At 47.1% G+C, this 14,801-nt stretch overlaps 1 protein-coding gene across 3 annotated transcripts in view; it reads right to left on the bottom strand.

The window, feature by feature from the left end:
• The window catches only part of crim1 (cysteine rich transmembrane BMP regulator 1 (chordin-like)), a 33,590-nt gene extending 20,141 nt beyond the window's left edge, over window positions 1–13,449 (bottom strand). Inside the window, exons 1-3 of one of the 3 annotated variants that reach the window (XM_053846097.1) lie at window positions 12,949–13,449; window positions 6,787–6,948; window positions 6,050–6,223 (exon numbers count right to left, since the gene is read on the bottom strand). In XM_053846097.1, the coding sequence (XP_053702072.1) occupies window positions 6,050–6,223; window positions 6,787–6,948; window positions 12,949–13,246 (634 nt within the window). In that variant the 5' untranslated portion in view covers window positions 13,247–13,449. Of the gene's footprint in view, window positions 1–6,049; window positions 6,224–6,786; window positions 6,949–9,258; window positions 11,075–12,948 lie in introns of those variants that run through there. The other 2 variants (XM_053846096.1, XM_053846098.1) reach the window with 2 other exon arrangements.
• Window positions 13,450–14,801: the final 1,352 nt, after the last annotated feature.

Genomic DNA, 14,801 nt, shown 5'->3' with positions numbered 1-14,801 from the left:
CCTGTTGACTAGTGCCACCTTGTACTCTTCAAGCGCTATTTTTAAGGTAAACAAGAGCTTTAAAAACGTTATTCAACGGTCTATGAGAAGCGTCTAGTCAGAAAAGCCACATCATGAAGAGTGAGTCCGTCTTAGGGCCACATGAATGCTGACTTGACTTCATGTTTAAACTGGCTGCATGTCCAAAAGGAGCCGTTGCCAAAGTCCTGTCAACCGAGCTTCCACTGCCGATTCTGTTTCACCACAAGTAAAAGAGGCACTGAAAAAGCACTTGACCAATTAAGACATGGATTTTTGAATCCCGCTCAATCGCAGAGGTTATTCCAGGCGATAATGAGGTCCACGCAGTGTCATCTTCAAGTCGTTTGGGATGAGATCTGGTCGGATTTGAAGTTGTACTAAAGCAGTTGTTCAATCCTGAGAGGGCACTGGGGGTGAGGGGGGGCAATGTTTCCGACAGACGAAGCGACAAGCGCTGCTAATGAACATAGCAGGAGTGTGAAGTTCACTGTACTGTTTACCCAAGGAACCTGGGAACAGTGGCGCCAGCCACAAAGCTTTCATTGATAAACCTTGTTCCTGAATGAAGTCATAGAAAATGAGAGTTTGTGAAGTGTTTGTACGATTTAACGCTTTTGGCCCACGTCCGACGGCGGAGTTAAATAAACTTCGGGCTCAGGCTTCGATTGGCCACCAGACTGCCGCTGCTCAGTCGGAGACCGGCTTTGCATATGAAAACATCAGTGCCGTCAAGAAAGCCGTGGGATGATCTTGCACAACGTTCTGCCCTGAAAAACACTCAAGGCTCATTGTACGTGGTGGTACAAAGGCTGATTAGCCTTTCACTGGCAGTAATGGCTGGGGTGTGCGTGCGCTGGGAACGGCAGCTGGCAGCCGCGCCATTGTCATTCAAATGAGGCAAAATTGGTATTTCCATTTGTTAAACGCGCCTATTCCCGCTGGTCTTATTAAAAGGCTTCTCAGCCGGCGGCACAGAGAAACCAGGAAAAGTCAGAAGCGAATCAATTATGTACAGTCTGAGTACTCTCTCAGAGAACTGCAATGAGTGAGTCAGAAACCACGGAACCCGCCCCCACATCGCAAACCAACCGCTCGCATCTTTAGGCTCCGAGAAGGACTGGACGGCAGACACCTGATAGAGAGCCGGGAGTAATGGGAACAGCTTTATCGCCTCAGAATGATCTCTTCTGTAAACGGCTCCTCTCACCTAAGAAAGAAAAACACCTTGGTTCTAAATGAGTTTTTCTTCCCCACAAACCGGGGTACAAGGAGCGCAGTCTTTCACCAAACCAGAGTGGCCCGGCCAGGCAGAGGAGGCTGTGTTGACAGCCCGAGTTTACTCATGGAAAAAAGTGCACAATGTGAGTTCTGTCCAACGACTGACTTTGGAAGCAAGTCAGCAGAGAACAAAGCTTTCTCAGTCCAGCTGCCCTCCATGGTTTTCTGTTCTGTCCTCAGGTCTTGTAAAGTTGCTCCACAAAGCGACACATCATGGCAGGGGCCTGCTACTGCGCCCGCTGGCACCGGAGAAAGTCCGCTTTATTTACCTGGCCTATCACTGTGGGAACGTGAGGCAGAAGCATGGCGCGTCTCTCTTGTGGTAATCTCTCAACCGCCGGGACCACCAGCAAGAGGAAGACGCCAGACCATCTGCCGCTTGCACGCTTTTCTCTTTCTAGCTTCGACTAAATATTTGCAGATGATAAACGTGATCCAATGTTCGGAACAAAACCGCGGCAGCTGCAAAGGAGCAGAGTTTGCATGAGGTAATGAGGAGGCCCACGTGTAGCGTTTGTGATAGAAGCATGTGTACATTCCAAGGACACACACCCTCCCCTTGCGAGTTTATATTAGGGACATGGCATCGGAGTTAAAGAAGCTATAGGAAACCTTTAAGAGCTGCACGTGAATACGTGGCTCAAATTCCCAGCCGAAACAGTCATATGTGAGTGAGCGCGAAAAGTTCTTCAGCAGCAGCATTCAAATTCATGGTTAAAAAAGAACTGACAACCTGAGGGAAATGCCTTGTTTAAATCTGTAAGTTTTCAGGACATCATGTGCTGCCACTTAGCCTACTATTCAGCTGACCTAGAATGGTAAAAAGCCTATATATATGTATATATATTTAAATGCACAAACAGAAACGAGCACCTAAAGTGAGGCCACAGCTTCCTCTGACACCACAAAATAAAACACCCCAGCGAGACGCCTTACACCTCTGCCAGCCAGCTGTGGTTTGGCGAAGCCCTCGATAGCCTTGCCGCAAAACGACCAACGCCAACTTGAGCTAACCATCTTTTCACACGGACGGCAAGGGAGGGAGACACAAAACAGCACTGTGAGGGCCGCACTGGTGAAGCTATCACAACACCAAACAAACCAACATAGAAGACCTGTTGTTTATCTTTAAGCTACAGCGCCGTCACAACATGATGCCAGTCATATGACTCACCTAAACACTGTTCATATCAGCAGTCACCACACGGGGAATTCCTTCACAACCGCCGTCTTATCCTGAGAGAAAAATGTAAACCATCCCGGAGTGCAGAACTACCATCCGAGGCCGGCTGTGTTTGGCATAAATACCTCAACAGAATGGTTGGCTTCCTATCTCCCCTTCATCTCTGGTCCAACAATTATCGCATCCTCGTGAGGGTACTGTGTCTGGGTATACTGGTTCACTGAATTACATCACTCTCTGAAGGTCCCACAAGCGGATATGACAGGAAGATTGAGAGGAAACTTGAGCAGAGGAAGAAGAGACCACAACAGAAGAAGCCCAGAGCCACATTACATTGAGTCAAGCAAACGCAAGACTGCGAGAGGAAATGTTCCAACCAGGAATGTGTCCTCAAGGTATGTTCACAACAAACTGCTGGGCTTCTAAAGTAAGTGGCAGAATTGTACATAGCGACTGCGACAGTGCGGTACATTTCTCTTCCATTTTGCTTCTTTATCTTATTGGTAAATTTTTCTTCTGTGGGTGCGTCGCTACAGAATCAGGTCCCTGATTGGTTGCAACAGTTTTCAATTTAACCTAGTGATGGGCTGATGAGGCTTCATGAAACAGTGTCCTCATTTTCAGAGCTCAGCTGGTGGCGCTCTCGGTTTATAAATGACGTGAAATGTCATTGGGTTGAGTGTTCAAAAGCAAAGACTTGAGGGTAGTGAGTGCCATCTAGTGGGCTTTGAAAATGAAGGCACTGTTTCATGAAGCCTCAAAACTAGTTTCAGCATTTGAGGCAACATGCATGGTGCATCCCCAACTTCGATATCATTGTGCAACAGTTATAGTGTACAGTCGTACATCGTGACCCGCACAGTGTGAGGACTGATATCGACGACAATATGACTCAAGACTCAATCACAGAGGGGCCCAAACCAAAAAATAAGTCGGAGTCAATTTTCTGAGAGCGATTTGTACGTGGAATCCAGGCGACGTGAGGAAGCACCTGACTGCATCAACAGCTCCTACTTTACAGCGTCTCTGGCCTTTCACAATAAAGTTAGTGACAGTAACTATGTGTCTCAAAGAAGAAGCTTCTATGTGACAAAAAATTCCGTCAGATTCTGTACAAAAGCATGAACTCTAGAGCTTTTTATTCGGTTATACTGTGATACGGGTTCAAGGAAGAGTTAGGATGAGTAACTCATTGATTCTGTCAAGTTCCCACATGACACATTCCGGTGTGTTTTTTATGATGGATGGCTCGACCGAAGTGGCGGAAGTCGGCGGTGGCATTTTAATAGCTGTTTGGATTAGGAACAAAAATGCCTTGCCAGACCACAGAGTCCGGTCGCGGAGGAAGCTCCTTCCGATGACAGACAATGGAAAATGTCTGCCGGGACATCCAGCCCAGCGAGATAATTATCGCACGCAGACACAAACACAGATGTGTCGAGATGAGGGCTCGGTCGAAACCTACGTGCCGGGCAACTTGGATCGCAACATCAGAAACATCCACCCGAGCTTAAAAACCAACTGTGTGAGAGTGAGGGGGTGCATGTGTGTGTGTGTGTGTGCACGCTGGATTGATAAGTCATAAGCCGCTGAAAAATGTTGTTTACAGTTTTCGCTTGTGTAAGTTTAGACTGTCATCTGCTAAGCTGAATGGGAGGGAAAGTGCCAGGAGAAGCTGGCCAGCTTTCAGAGAGATACGCTGGTGGGTTTGAGCATCACGGGATGAGCAGTGAAGCTACACCACAATAGTTCTGACCTTTGAATTCAGAGATGGAGATGTCTGTTTCCAGCACAGATAACAGCTGCCAATCTTCCACTAACCTTTGATATGGCTCAAATATGGACCTTCAAATTCAAACAGCTTCAATCTCTCGGATGCGTGTGACACTGAAAGATCGGTATCATGCATACATTGTCAGTTAACCAGTGCTTAGTCCTGTTCAGGGGCAGGAGGATTGCTGGAGTGTATCCCAGTGGTCATTGGGTGAGAGGCAGGAATACACGCTGGACAGGTCGCCAGTCCATCACGGGGCACACACGCCAATTTCAAAGTGTCCAATAAGCATGTCTTTGGGAGGAAACCAGAGTGCCCAGAGAAAACCCGAACTTTAACCAGAAAAATCCAGAGCCAGATTCGAACCCTCAACCTTCTTGCTGAGAGGAAGCAGTGACGTTTCTTCACTGTGCCGCCCAAAGATCGGTATCAAGACAGCTCCATACAAAAATGGCTGACAAGAAATTCACAGCATAAATGAATCCATTTCCTGTTTGAATATTAGCTCACTCAAAATAAGCGTCCTAAAGTTTCTCAAAGAAGCTTAAAGAATGGAAGCTTAGTTTAAAAAAAATCGGATTGGTCTGAAGAACCTTTTGAACCTTTTGCGACTGTAAGTAAAAGAGCGAGTTCACCACAGTAGATGTGAAAACTCTCCACTCAATGAATTTGTTCTGTACAAAACAAACTCAAAAATGAACAATAATAAATCCACCAAAAAAAAATGAAAGCGTCTGTTTGCCTTTCACACTCTGCTCATTTGTCACAAAACCTCAGTAGTTAGGGAAAAGAACCACAGGTCACAGTCACATGCTTCAGGCATAATCTGCCCGCTGCTTCCACTTCTCTGGCGCTGAGTAAGACTTGAGTAAGAGGAGGATCAGCGAGTTCACCCAGCAGTTACTGGCTTCTCTCGTCGGCAACAACATGATGATGAAATTAAACATCAGGGTGGTTTAACACCGACTACCTATGTGAACGGATTCTTGGCTCCAAACAGAGCTGGGCTTGATCCTGCAATATATACGTTTACACCCCGCGGCCACAAAGCGCCGTGGCTCGCTCCAACACTTCGTATTTCCATCATCAGTCTGGGCAACACCTTCCCTTCAGATGGTGACTTTTTTTCTACACTTGTTTCCCTTGCAGACTGATTTATCCTTGGGGTTTTGTCCACCAGACATTGAGTTAACAATCGGGACCAGACGTCATCTCCTGTCAGGAGGACTATCGTGTCATGGTGTGGAATAAACGTGGCTCTCGACTTATTGGTGAGACTGAAGAGAATCGAAGTAGCTCTTCTAGAGAAGCCACTGAGGTGAGCATTTGGTCTCCAGGACGCAACATTAGCGCGGCGTTCCAGGCTTGCCCATTAAGGAGGAAGCCATGGGGCAAGACCAGAGTTTTCTTGGCGTAACCAAAGAAAAAAATGGAGGCTGTAAGGACCTACTTGCTTGAGCTGCTCCCCCCAGTCAGACAATAGGAATTATTGGAAACAAATGCACTATTTAGATACAAAATATCCACTTTGTGGCTTCAATTGTCAGATAGAAATAAAGCCTCGCCTTTGTTTTCCGAGTCCAATAAGTGATGTTTTATGGGAAGGCGTTAGCTTGGGGATCAAAGTACTCTTTAGCTCTTAGAACACGATAATGGGCATTACGATTGTTTCAGGAATTGGTCGTGCGTGACGCAGCAAAAAGCAAACTTCTACACAGCCAGAACGTTTGGCAGTAGCCGCGCAACTGTCGTGTCAACATCCAAGTTCCAGCTGCGGGTCATTTGAAAGTTACCTGCCGCTTCCTGGCACTGGCTGCGGTTGATGTAGGCGAAGTGGTGGTGGCAGCTCTGGGACTCGCACACACAGCCCTCAGCAGTCAGGTTGCAGCCGGAGAACATGCAGGCGGGGTTGGAGGGTCCCACGTACTTCTCCCGGTGCCGGTCCCGGTGCTCTGGCTTCCGACTCTCTGGGAAGGCACAGTTACAGTCATTCATGAGTCACTGACAACGGCACCAAGCGCGGGAGATCAGCTCGAACATGTGTGTGTGTGTGTGTGTGTGTCATCGGCAGACTATGAATTAGTCACCTCAGAGACACATCTGCTACGGATTAGCTCCCTCAATAGTCGCCTTTATTCCGCCTTTGCGTGGATCGTGAGTGTCCTGTTTGATTCTAATTGAGGATGATCAATATTTACATGGACGACCAAATATTGGCTGAAGCGAAACGTTTCCTAATTGTCACTGTTTTTATTTCAGAGTCACCTCACATACAGCAACGGTCTGATAAATGCGCCAGTAAAAAGAACTGTAGGAGCTCAGCCAACATAACTGGCATGGCTTCTATTATCTTGAGACATTTCAGTAGTGCCCTGCGATGACCTGTCATCCGGCTCCTACCCCATGTAGCTGGGACAATCTATTCCCTGTGACCCTGCTCAGGCAACACATGCTGACTATTGTGCCAGAGTGACACAGAAGTCAGGCTTTGTTTTGGTTTGAATTCACGTACCAGAACGTGCTGACTCACCTGTGCCACTGGCTTTTGCGCAGGTTTCCTGGTCTGGGTAGGTGAAGGAGCCCAAACAAGAGTGGCGGGCGTCGCACACACATTCGCCTTCCACCTTTTCGCAGCCGGTCATCAGAGGACAGCGCTCGTCTTCCAGTCCGGCCTCTGGATGCTCGGGGAAGACTGTCAGGGAAATAAGGAGCCATTAGCGTTGGAGCCGGGACCACACCACAGCATTACATCAAAGACTTGCCAGAAAGTGAGATTTATTTAGTGCAACCACTGAGGCCAGCCAGCTTACACGCTCTGTTGTAACACATTGTCCTGGCCTGACTGTTGCTCAAGTGACCAGCCCAATAGTGCGCTCCAGATTCTTCCTCCCTTCTCGTCGTGCCATGCTCCTTCAGCCCAGTGGGCTGGTTTGTTTGCTTTTGTTTCTCAGCATGGGGCCCTCCCAGGGTTTATATCTCCGCCGACTGCTGCAACGCCTCTTCTGTACCAGGGCCACTTTGTATCATTCCCATTCGACACGCTGTCGCAGACACGACGCCACCCTTGAGGGGAACTTCGCCAAAAGACGTACAATACAAGGAAGCGGTGTGTGTGTGTCGCCCCGACAATACCGAAAAGTGTGGGATTAAAAGGGCCCCACATACCATCAGTGTCCCTTTCGTGTGTATGCATGAATAAACACAAGTGCTTATAGAAAATTACCACCGTGGTCCAAGATCCAGGGAAGCAGAGTAAACAGGATAAGACAAACTGTAACACATGGGTAACCCCATTCCCAAGACGATGGCCCCCCTAAGATTGGCTCCGTCAGCAAGTGTGATTGGAGTTTATGAAAACAGCCTGGAATTCGTCTCTCAAATCAGGAACAACAAGGCCACGATGAATAACCTGCAGTCTGCGAGAAGCAGAATGGTCCAAAATCATTGGAGGACATTCATCTTTGTAACGCCTCTTGCTCAAGCTTTATTCAGTGATGAATGTCGTTCTCAAACTAGAACTGAAAACTTTTGTTTGGGAGTAATCCGTTCCTGAAGTTTACGCAGTGGGTTGTACAGTACAGACCACGGGTGATTTACTGAGATTCTAATCTAAATAGATGATCGCTATATAAATGCTTGAGTCGTGACAATCCAGAGCGCCACGCCGTTACGTAAACCGTACCATAGGATCACGCCAAGTATAGACGTCATTTCAAGGAAGTGGTAACACCCTAAATTGTATATTAGCACAAGCTAATGTGTCGCCTAGCAAATGACCATTTTGTGCCGCCGTGATAGTTTTTAGAGCAAGGAAACAAGATTGCTCAGAATGTATAGGTCTAGAAGGCAAAGGTTGCGGTGATGTTGCAAGCAACTCCGCCCAGAATGTCACCAAATCTTATTGGTCACCAATGAGATTGTCGGCTCCAGCACGCCGGGAACACTTCCGCATTCAAGGGTCACAGAAGTAACCCAGTTCCTGAAAAGGCATTTTGACATTTTTGCAGCACAGCCATACGGAAGCCGCTTTCTAGTTTTGATTTACTTTTTTATGTTTCACTAAGTCATGTTTTTTTTTTTTTTGCAACAGTTCATCCGTTAATGCATCCGATATATACACAGGAGCCAGCCTTCCATGTTGCCTTTTTGATGGGTGTTTCAATGGATTTGGGGTTGAACCGAGGGGCACCTCATATGCTAATACTACTGTGGGCACTGACCCTCTTTTTCAACGTCACATTCAACGCAGACGGCTGACTTCTTGGATGCTTAAGTCCATTTGAGAATAGTTGGCGCCTTATAAATGTTATTTTGCAACACATAGTCAGTGACAAATCCTTTAAAACACTCCCGAGATTCTTATCCAGAACACCACCAAAATATAATCATCTGTTCCTTGTTCTATTATTCTATTATCAAAATGTCCTGAACATTTTATTAAAATCAGTGCATAAGTTATTTTGTAAACCGACAAGTCCGCCAGCAAAAACCACCATGGTGGAGAAAACCAGTGTGACAATTGACACGCTCCCACTGGCAAAGCATAAAGTGGTACTAACAGCCGTTACTTTGCCTCCGCTAAAGGTGCCGTTTTGTGCTGACCAGGATCACACCATCCGCTGTGTATTTCCGCTGACTCTCCGTACTTTACAAAGACTGACTTTATGGTAGGTGAAGGGAGCCTCGCTCTGATGATGAGCCGGCGATAAAGGATGCTGACAGCTGAAAGTGCACCTCTTCGAGGAAGAAGGTAACGTTATCTGCGCCATGAATAGCTCTCCTGGAAAGACGGCCAGACAAGCTGAAGCAAAAGCAGTCTATTCCGTAAAACCACGATTTCCCTTCGCATTACTGTGATCCTTACTTCCACGTCTTTTTTTCCATCCCGAGGCTTTCCTGTCCCTGGCGCACATTCTTTAGCCGTCTCTCCGTGAAGGCATTTTCTGACAGTTACACTTCATCAGGATATTCATACTCCAGACGGCGCTCCGCGACGGCTGACCTCTGAGTCGCCTGTGGACCAGGGGGCCTGGCACAGCTCCTGTCCAGGGCCAGGGGGAGTCCTGGGTCAGCCACTCAGACTGCTTGTCTTGGCATCCTCAGTCGGACTGGAGAACCTGACCTCTGGAGGCTCACTGGCCGATAGCAGGCTAAAAAGGAAGTCTTTGAAATGTTAGATAATAGCTGAGGAAGGGAGACGCTGAAGGACTACGAAGGAGTGAGTTGGTCATAAAACCATTTCACCATGACTCAAAAGCTGAACACAAACTGTGAAAGCATAAGAAGCCAACAACTCTTTTCCTTAAGCAGGTCTAGTCTTTACCAGTCCAGTGTTAGCTCCTAGTTTACTTGCTTCATCCAATAACTATCCAACACATCAAACAAAAACTGATCCAGATCCCAGGTCATTTACCAAACACTGCATGACGCACGGCAATCTTCACAGTTATATAGCCGGAGTTTATAGAAACAGGAAGTTCACGTAATAAAACAACAAACCTTCAAAATAAAACCAAGTAGATACAATAACACGCTCACTTGCTCTACAACCTCAACCAAGTAAAATAAGAACGAGTTAAAAAACTTGATATAAAAATGTAGAAATTGAGAAAGATTAGTGTAAATGTTAGTATAAGTTAGAAACCTGGCATCTCAATATAATTTCTCATCACTTCGCTTTGGCATCAATGATGTTGCTGTACGCTTTTGTTGTACGCTTTTGCCTTTTCTCATCACATTGGTTTATTCTTTTAAAATTCCGATAATTTTCTTTATTTCAATAAAAGTTGTATCTTGAGGTTAAGCCATTTTTTTTTAACTTAGTGGTTATCACGCTTGCCTTCCAGCAAGAAGGTTGTAGGTTCGATGCCCGAGTCGGGCCACCTTTCTGCATGGAGTTTGCATGTTCTCCTGGTGTCTGTGGGCTTACTCCGGGTGCTCCGGTTTCCTCCCAAAGACATGCTCACTAGGCTAAAATTGCCCCTTGGTGTGAAAAATAAAAGTCAACAAAATCTTTTTTTCAAGTAAGTCATATCCAAATACATATATTTTTTTAAACTCGACTGAAAGGAAGACGTCCACCTTCTTCAGTAGCATTACCGCACGGCCACCCATCAAACTGCGTGTAGAAGCAGGCGATCAGAAAGCGGAAACATTTTTCCTCCTGTGCTGATTGCGAGTCTAATCACTTTAAGACCCTTGCAGCTTCAAGAGGGAAGCAGGGGATCAGTCGCCGACAGGCTGCCTACCGTGGCCCCCGCAAACACACGGGAGGTGTTGATTTACCCCCCACCATCTGAACCCTCGGGGACCTTGAGTGTACGTGTGTGAGACTCAGGGGTCAGAAGTCTGCTGCCTGGCCCCTCAAGCCACAAGAGCAGAGCCATGACCCAATCTGGAGCTCTACCGCTAAGTCCAAACCTGTTTGGAGAAAAGATGTCCTCCAGACACCAGAATAACCTGGACATAAAAACACTGGGTCTCTTGGGACGGCTGTAGGGCAGGAGACCCCTGACTCAGACCACCCCATAAAGAGATGATGAGAGGGCAAGGTCACAGAACCCAGACACCCAGCGAGAGCTCCTCACTCCCTGTCAGTCTTCCTCATGAATCCCGAAACAAGCCGTGCAGAGTTTCACTTGACAGCTTGAGGTGGTCCTCTGCTACCTGCAGCTACGGTGTGAGGACCTCGACCACCACCGCTGCATGTCTTTCAAGCTCCGAATGCCATTCAAATAGTGCGTAAAATGAGCACATCCACTTTTAAAACAGTCCTGCTCCACTTGGCAGGGGAACAGTGTTGCATTGTGGATGGAAAGCTGCTGGGGAGTTTCGCCTTCGTGCCGCCAAATCATTACAGCTCTTGAGACCCACACTGCTGGTGTAAACAATCCAGACCAGGGAGAGCCGTCCACTTATTAAAAGACAGCTTATTCCAATCATAACGCTTCGTCATCTCGTATTGTTTTGTCGTGTCGTCCCCTAATTGTCACTTGGAGCGGCGAAGCGCTGGACCTACGGGGGCTGAAGTGTGCCAAAGGTTTTGGTCATGCTCCGCAGCTGAAAGAAGCTTTGAAAGAGGAGTTAAACATGACTCCTCTGCTGGTAGTCAAGAGCCCCTTTAGCTGCTCGGAGCCGCCAGGCAGACACAGAAACTGGCTCTGTCTGTGAAGTCAGGCTTGAACTGACGTCTGAATGGTGATGCCCGCAATCCACTTAGAGCAATAATACCAGCCACAGAGGCTCGCTGACTGTCAGAGTGGGGGGGGGGACAAGCCAGGATGAAGACACAATCTCGCCACCTGGTTTTACAATCCATGAACCACCTCTTGAGGGAGGCGACTGGATGACAAGATGAATAGATGCTTCAAGGAATCCACAAAGACACTCATTCTACGCCTGAAAAAAGCAACTCAGAACGTGAAGTTCAAACCGAGGCTGAAAATGAGCTGCGAAGATTGTGGTGAACGCCAGAGTTTGGCAGGTTGGATTCCCGGAGTTTGTTTCTTCATGAAAGCAAAACACTCCACGGAATCATTCTGACTGGGTTCGACCTTATCGGTATCAAGTTCTGTCTTCAGGAAAGTTGGCAGCGGTAAACCAACAAGCAAGAATAAATCAATAAACCAACTAGCTCCAACCCGACACCTCGAAAACACCCAAACTGCGATGGAATGAGAAACTGCTGCTCACGGGTTGCCACCTCCATAAAATCCTTCAAGAGAGTCCGGTGGGTCCCTGCTGGATGTTACTTTCTGAATCTGAATTTTCCAAGGGGATTACAATACATTCCTTCACCAGAGGTTCTGATCCAAATGATGACTCAGCAAACATTCTTGCCTGAAACCTGATGATCCGAGTTTCATGCTTCCATTATGTTACACGCTGTTTCGCAACCTTCCATTGAGAAACGGCCATGGATGAACTTGCATTCCATTTTTCACAATGTTACTTGAATGCAGTTTTCTTCTTGGCTGGTTTTGAACCCCGTCCTTCAAAGGCGTCAGGCGTCTCAAAGTCAGTCACACAAGAGCCTTGACTTCCAGACATAAATCCACCTTCAGTCCCTTCTGCATCAGCTTTTAGGTTTTCATCCTTGATGTTTAGAGTCTATACTTGCAGGAAAATCCACATAAACATTATAATCTCCGTGGGTATCTACATGCAGAGTAGAAGGTTTACTGTACTGAGTTGAGTACTTCCACAGAGAATTGGAACTAAATTAGAGGAAGCTACAAGCTTCTGCGGTCCATTCGTAGACACTTGGTGGGACTGATTCGGCCCCCGAGCCTTGCATTTTACATGGTACACTTCTTAAGAGGTGTTTGCCACTGCTCAATTGAAGCCGTCCATTTCTAGTTTTATTTATTTATTCAACTATTTTAGCTTTAAACAGTGAGATTTTCACGTCACTGTCGGATTGCGCTTCTGCGCGCTGAAGACTGAGCAACCAAAGCTCCATAAATCAACATCAAGGGCAGCCCCCAGGTGTTTTCTATTTAAATTATTAATAACAATATTTAAAAACAAATCTAGTAATTTATTGAAATTTGGTTTGCATTATTTTATTTAAGCGTCATAAAAAATATCGTCAACCAAATAAGTTATTTCACAATTTCAGAATAAGATAATAAAATATTTTCAGAAATATGTGACTGAGACGCAGCTGAGGTCAGAAAAACACTGGACCCACCTTTACACACTCCGATTTCGGGCACAATCGCGGCCGCTGTGGCGTTGACAGAAGCGCAGGTGAGACCCAGCGCGCAGTAGCCGTGCGTCCACTCCTCTCCCCCGCACGTCTCCCACTCCAGCCGGCTACACTGAGGGCAGCATCCGCATGGGTCTCTGGCTACCGTCCGACCGCCTTCGCAGCTGAGCGGGGACTTGGCCGGGCAGGTCCTCTGCTGACAGGGCTTGCAGTCCTGGGCGGACGCGGTCTGCGCCAGCAAAGAGACGCTCAGGAACCAAACGCAACACTTGGCGAGCATGTTTCCTTCAAAGCGCGCTCCACGGGGAAGTTGTCCAACCACGCGCCTCGTGTAGAGAATCCGAGAAGTTGTGCAGAAGTTTGATCAGGGTTTAGATCCAAGGGCTCAGTGGCGGGTAGCGCCACATGGGAACGTGGGAGTCCAACACCGCGCGTCAGTGGAGGTTTCCTCCGCTGCTGTCAGCGACACACTGGGACCCAAATTGACTTATAGTCATCTAGAAATTAGCGGTGCCCCCCTCCAGCTGACTGACACGCGCGGCGACCAATCACGGGGCGAGACAGGAGGGCGGATCCATCCCGCCACCGCTCCATGTGTTGCGCAATGATCCTGCGAGGATGTTGAGCGGTAACATCTCAGACGAGGAAAAGGGTCCTCTAGCGTCCTGTCTCGCGAAGGCAGGTGATCCACGACATGCATGTAATAAATATAACCTACACGAGCACTAAATATAGTGGAAAAATCCAAACAAATGGTGCATTAGACTGATAATATACTGTACAATGAACGAATTACTATTCCAGGTTGACTTAATAACCAAATAAATGTCTCTAAATTATTCATCCCTCCATCCATCAATCCATTAAACCATCCATCCATCGATATCTAAGTCAAATATTGTTTTTTAAGACTGAAATGTAACTCAGTTTTTATAGGTTTGATGCGCTCGTCCACCGCTACCTTCCCTCTCACTCCTCAATAAAGACACATGTTTTCATCTGCACATATCCATCGACAATCGCTGTCGTGAAACTGGCTGGTTCCCAACGTCTCAGTTGGAACAGGGAACACGATCATTGTAAGAAGATGCATCACCTCAGATGCTGCCAGATGTTTGTCAACAACTGTCTTCCTTTTACCCAACTTAGTCTTTTGACAACGGCGTCGCTTGGTGCTCACAGTACTGCAGGAAGCACAGCAACAACAGCTGTCACAGACTCGCCATCACATCCGTCGCATCAATCTCCTGCTCGCTTGTGTTTGCAGGCCTTCGATTGTGTGTGTGCAGGTGGCTTTCGCACGGTGAAAGGTCACCTGATGTTTGTCGAAGCCGTGTTTATGTGCTTATGTTGTTGCAGATGGTTTGATGGTGTGTGTGGTCTCACACCCAGGACGCCAAGGGAGAGCAGCAAAACTTTTCTTTGACTTCTGTTCCACATCATCTCCACTCACTGTCCCTCTGTTGTTTTTGTTTTGCCACGTCTGTTGATGTGAAACACAGCAAATGATGTAGTAGCCACTCCAGGCCTGTGTGTGGCAGTGTAATGCTCTTGCAGAAAACGAACTAAAGCGAACGTGCTGTGTGGGCAGCCTAAGTCCCGCCCATCTACTTCCGCCTCATGGGACCTAGTTGACCATGAGTATGAATGGGAGTCAGTGGAGAGATGAAAGTTATTTTCTGATCCACGTAAGCTTGAAATATGCCATTGATCTCACATGTGATGTCTGTGGAAAGACTCATTTTAATGCGGTGAGAGCACTTGTTTTCAACCGGCATCAAAACTTACGTCAGGTTTTGTGTAATGTGTAGTAGCGAACTACAACGCTGAGGACA

Source organism: Synchiropus splendidus, chromosome 16 (genome assembly GCF_027744825.2).
Source record: "Synchiropus splendidus isolate RoL2022-P1 chromosome 16, RoL_Sspl_1.0, whole genome shotgun sequence".
Classification (NCBI taxonomy): Eukaryota; Metazoa; Chordata; class Actinopteri; order Syngnathiformes; family Callionymidae; genus Synchiropus; species Synchiropus splendidus.
This window is presented reverse-complemented; position numbering and strand designations above follow the sequence as displayed.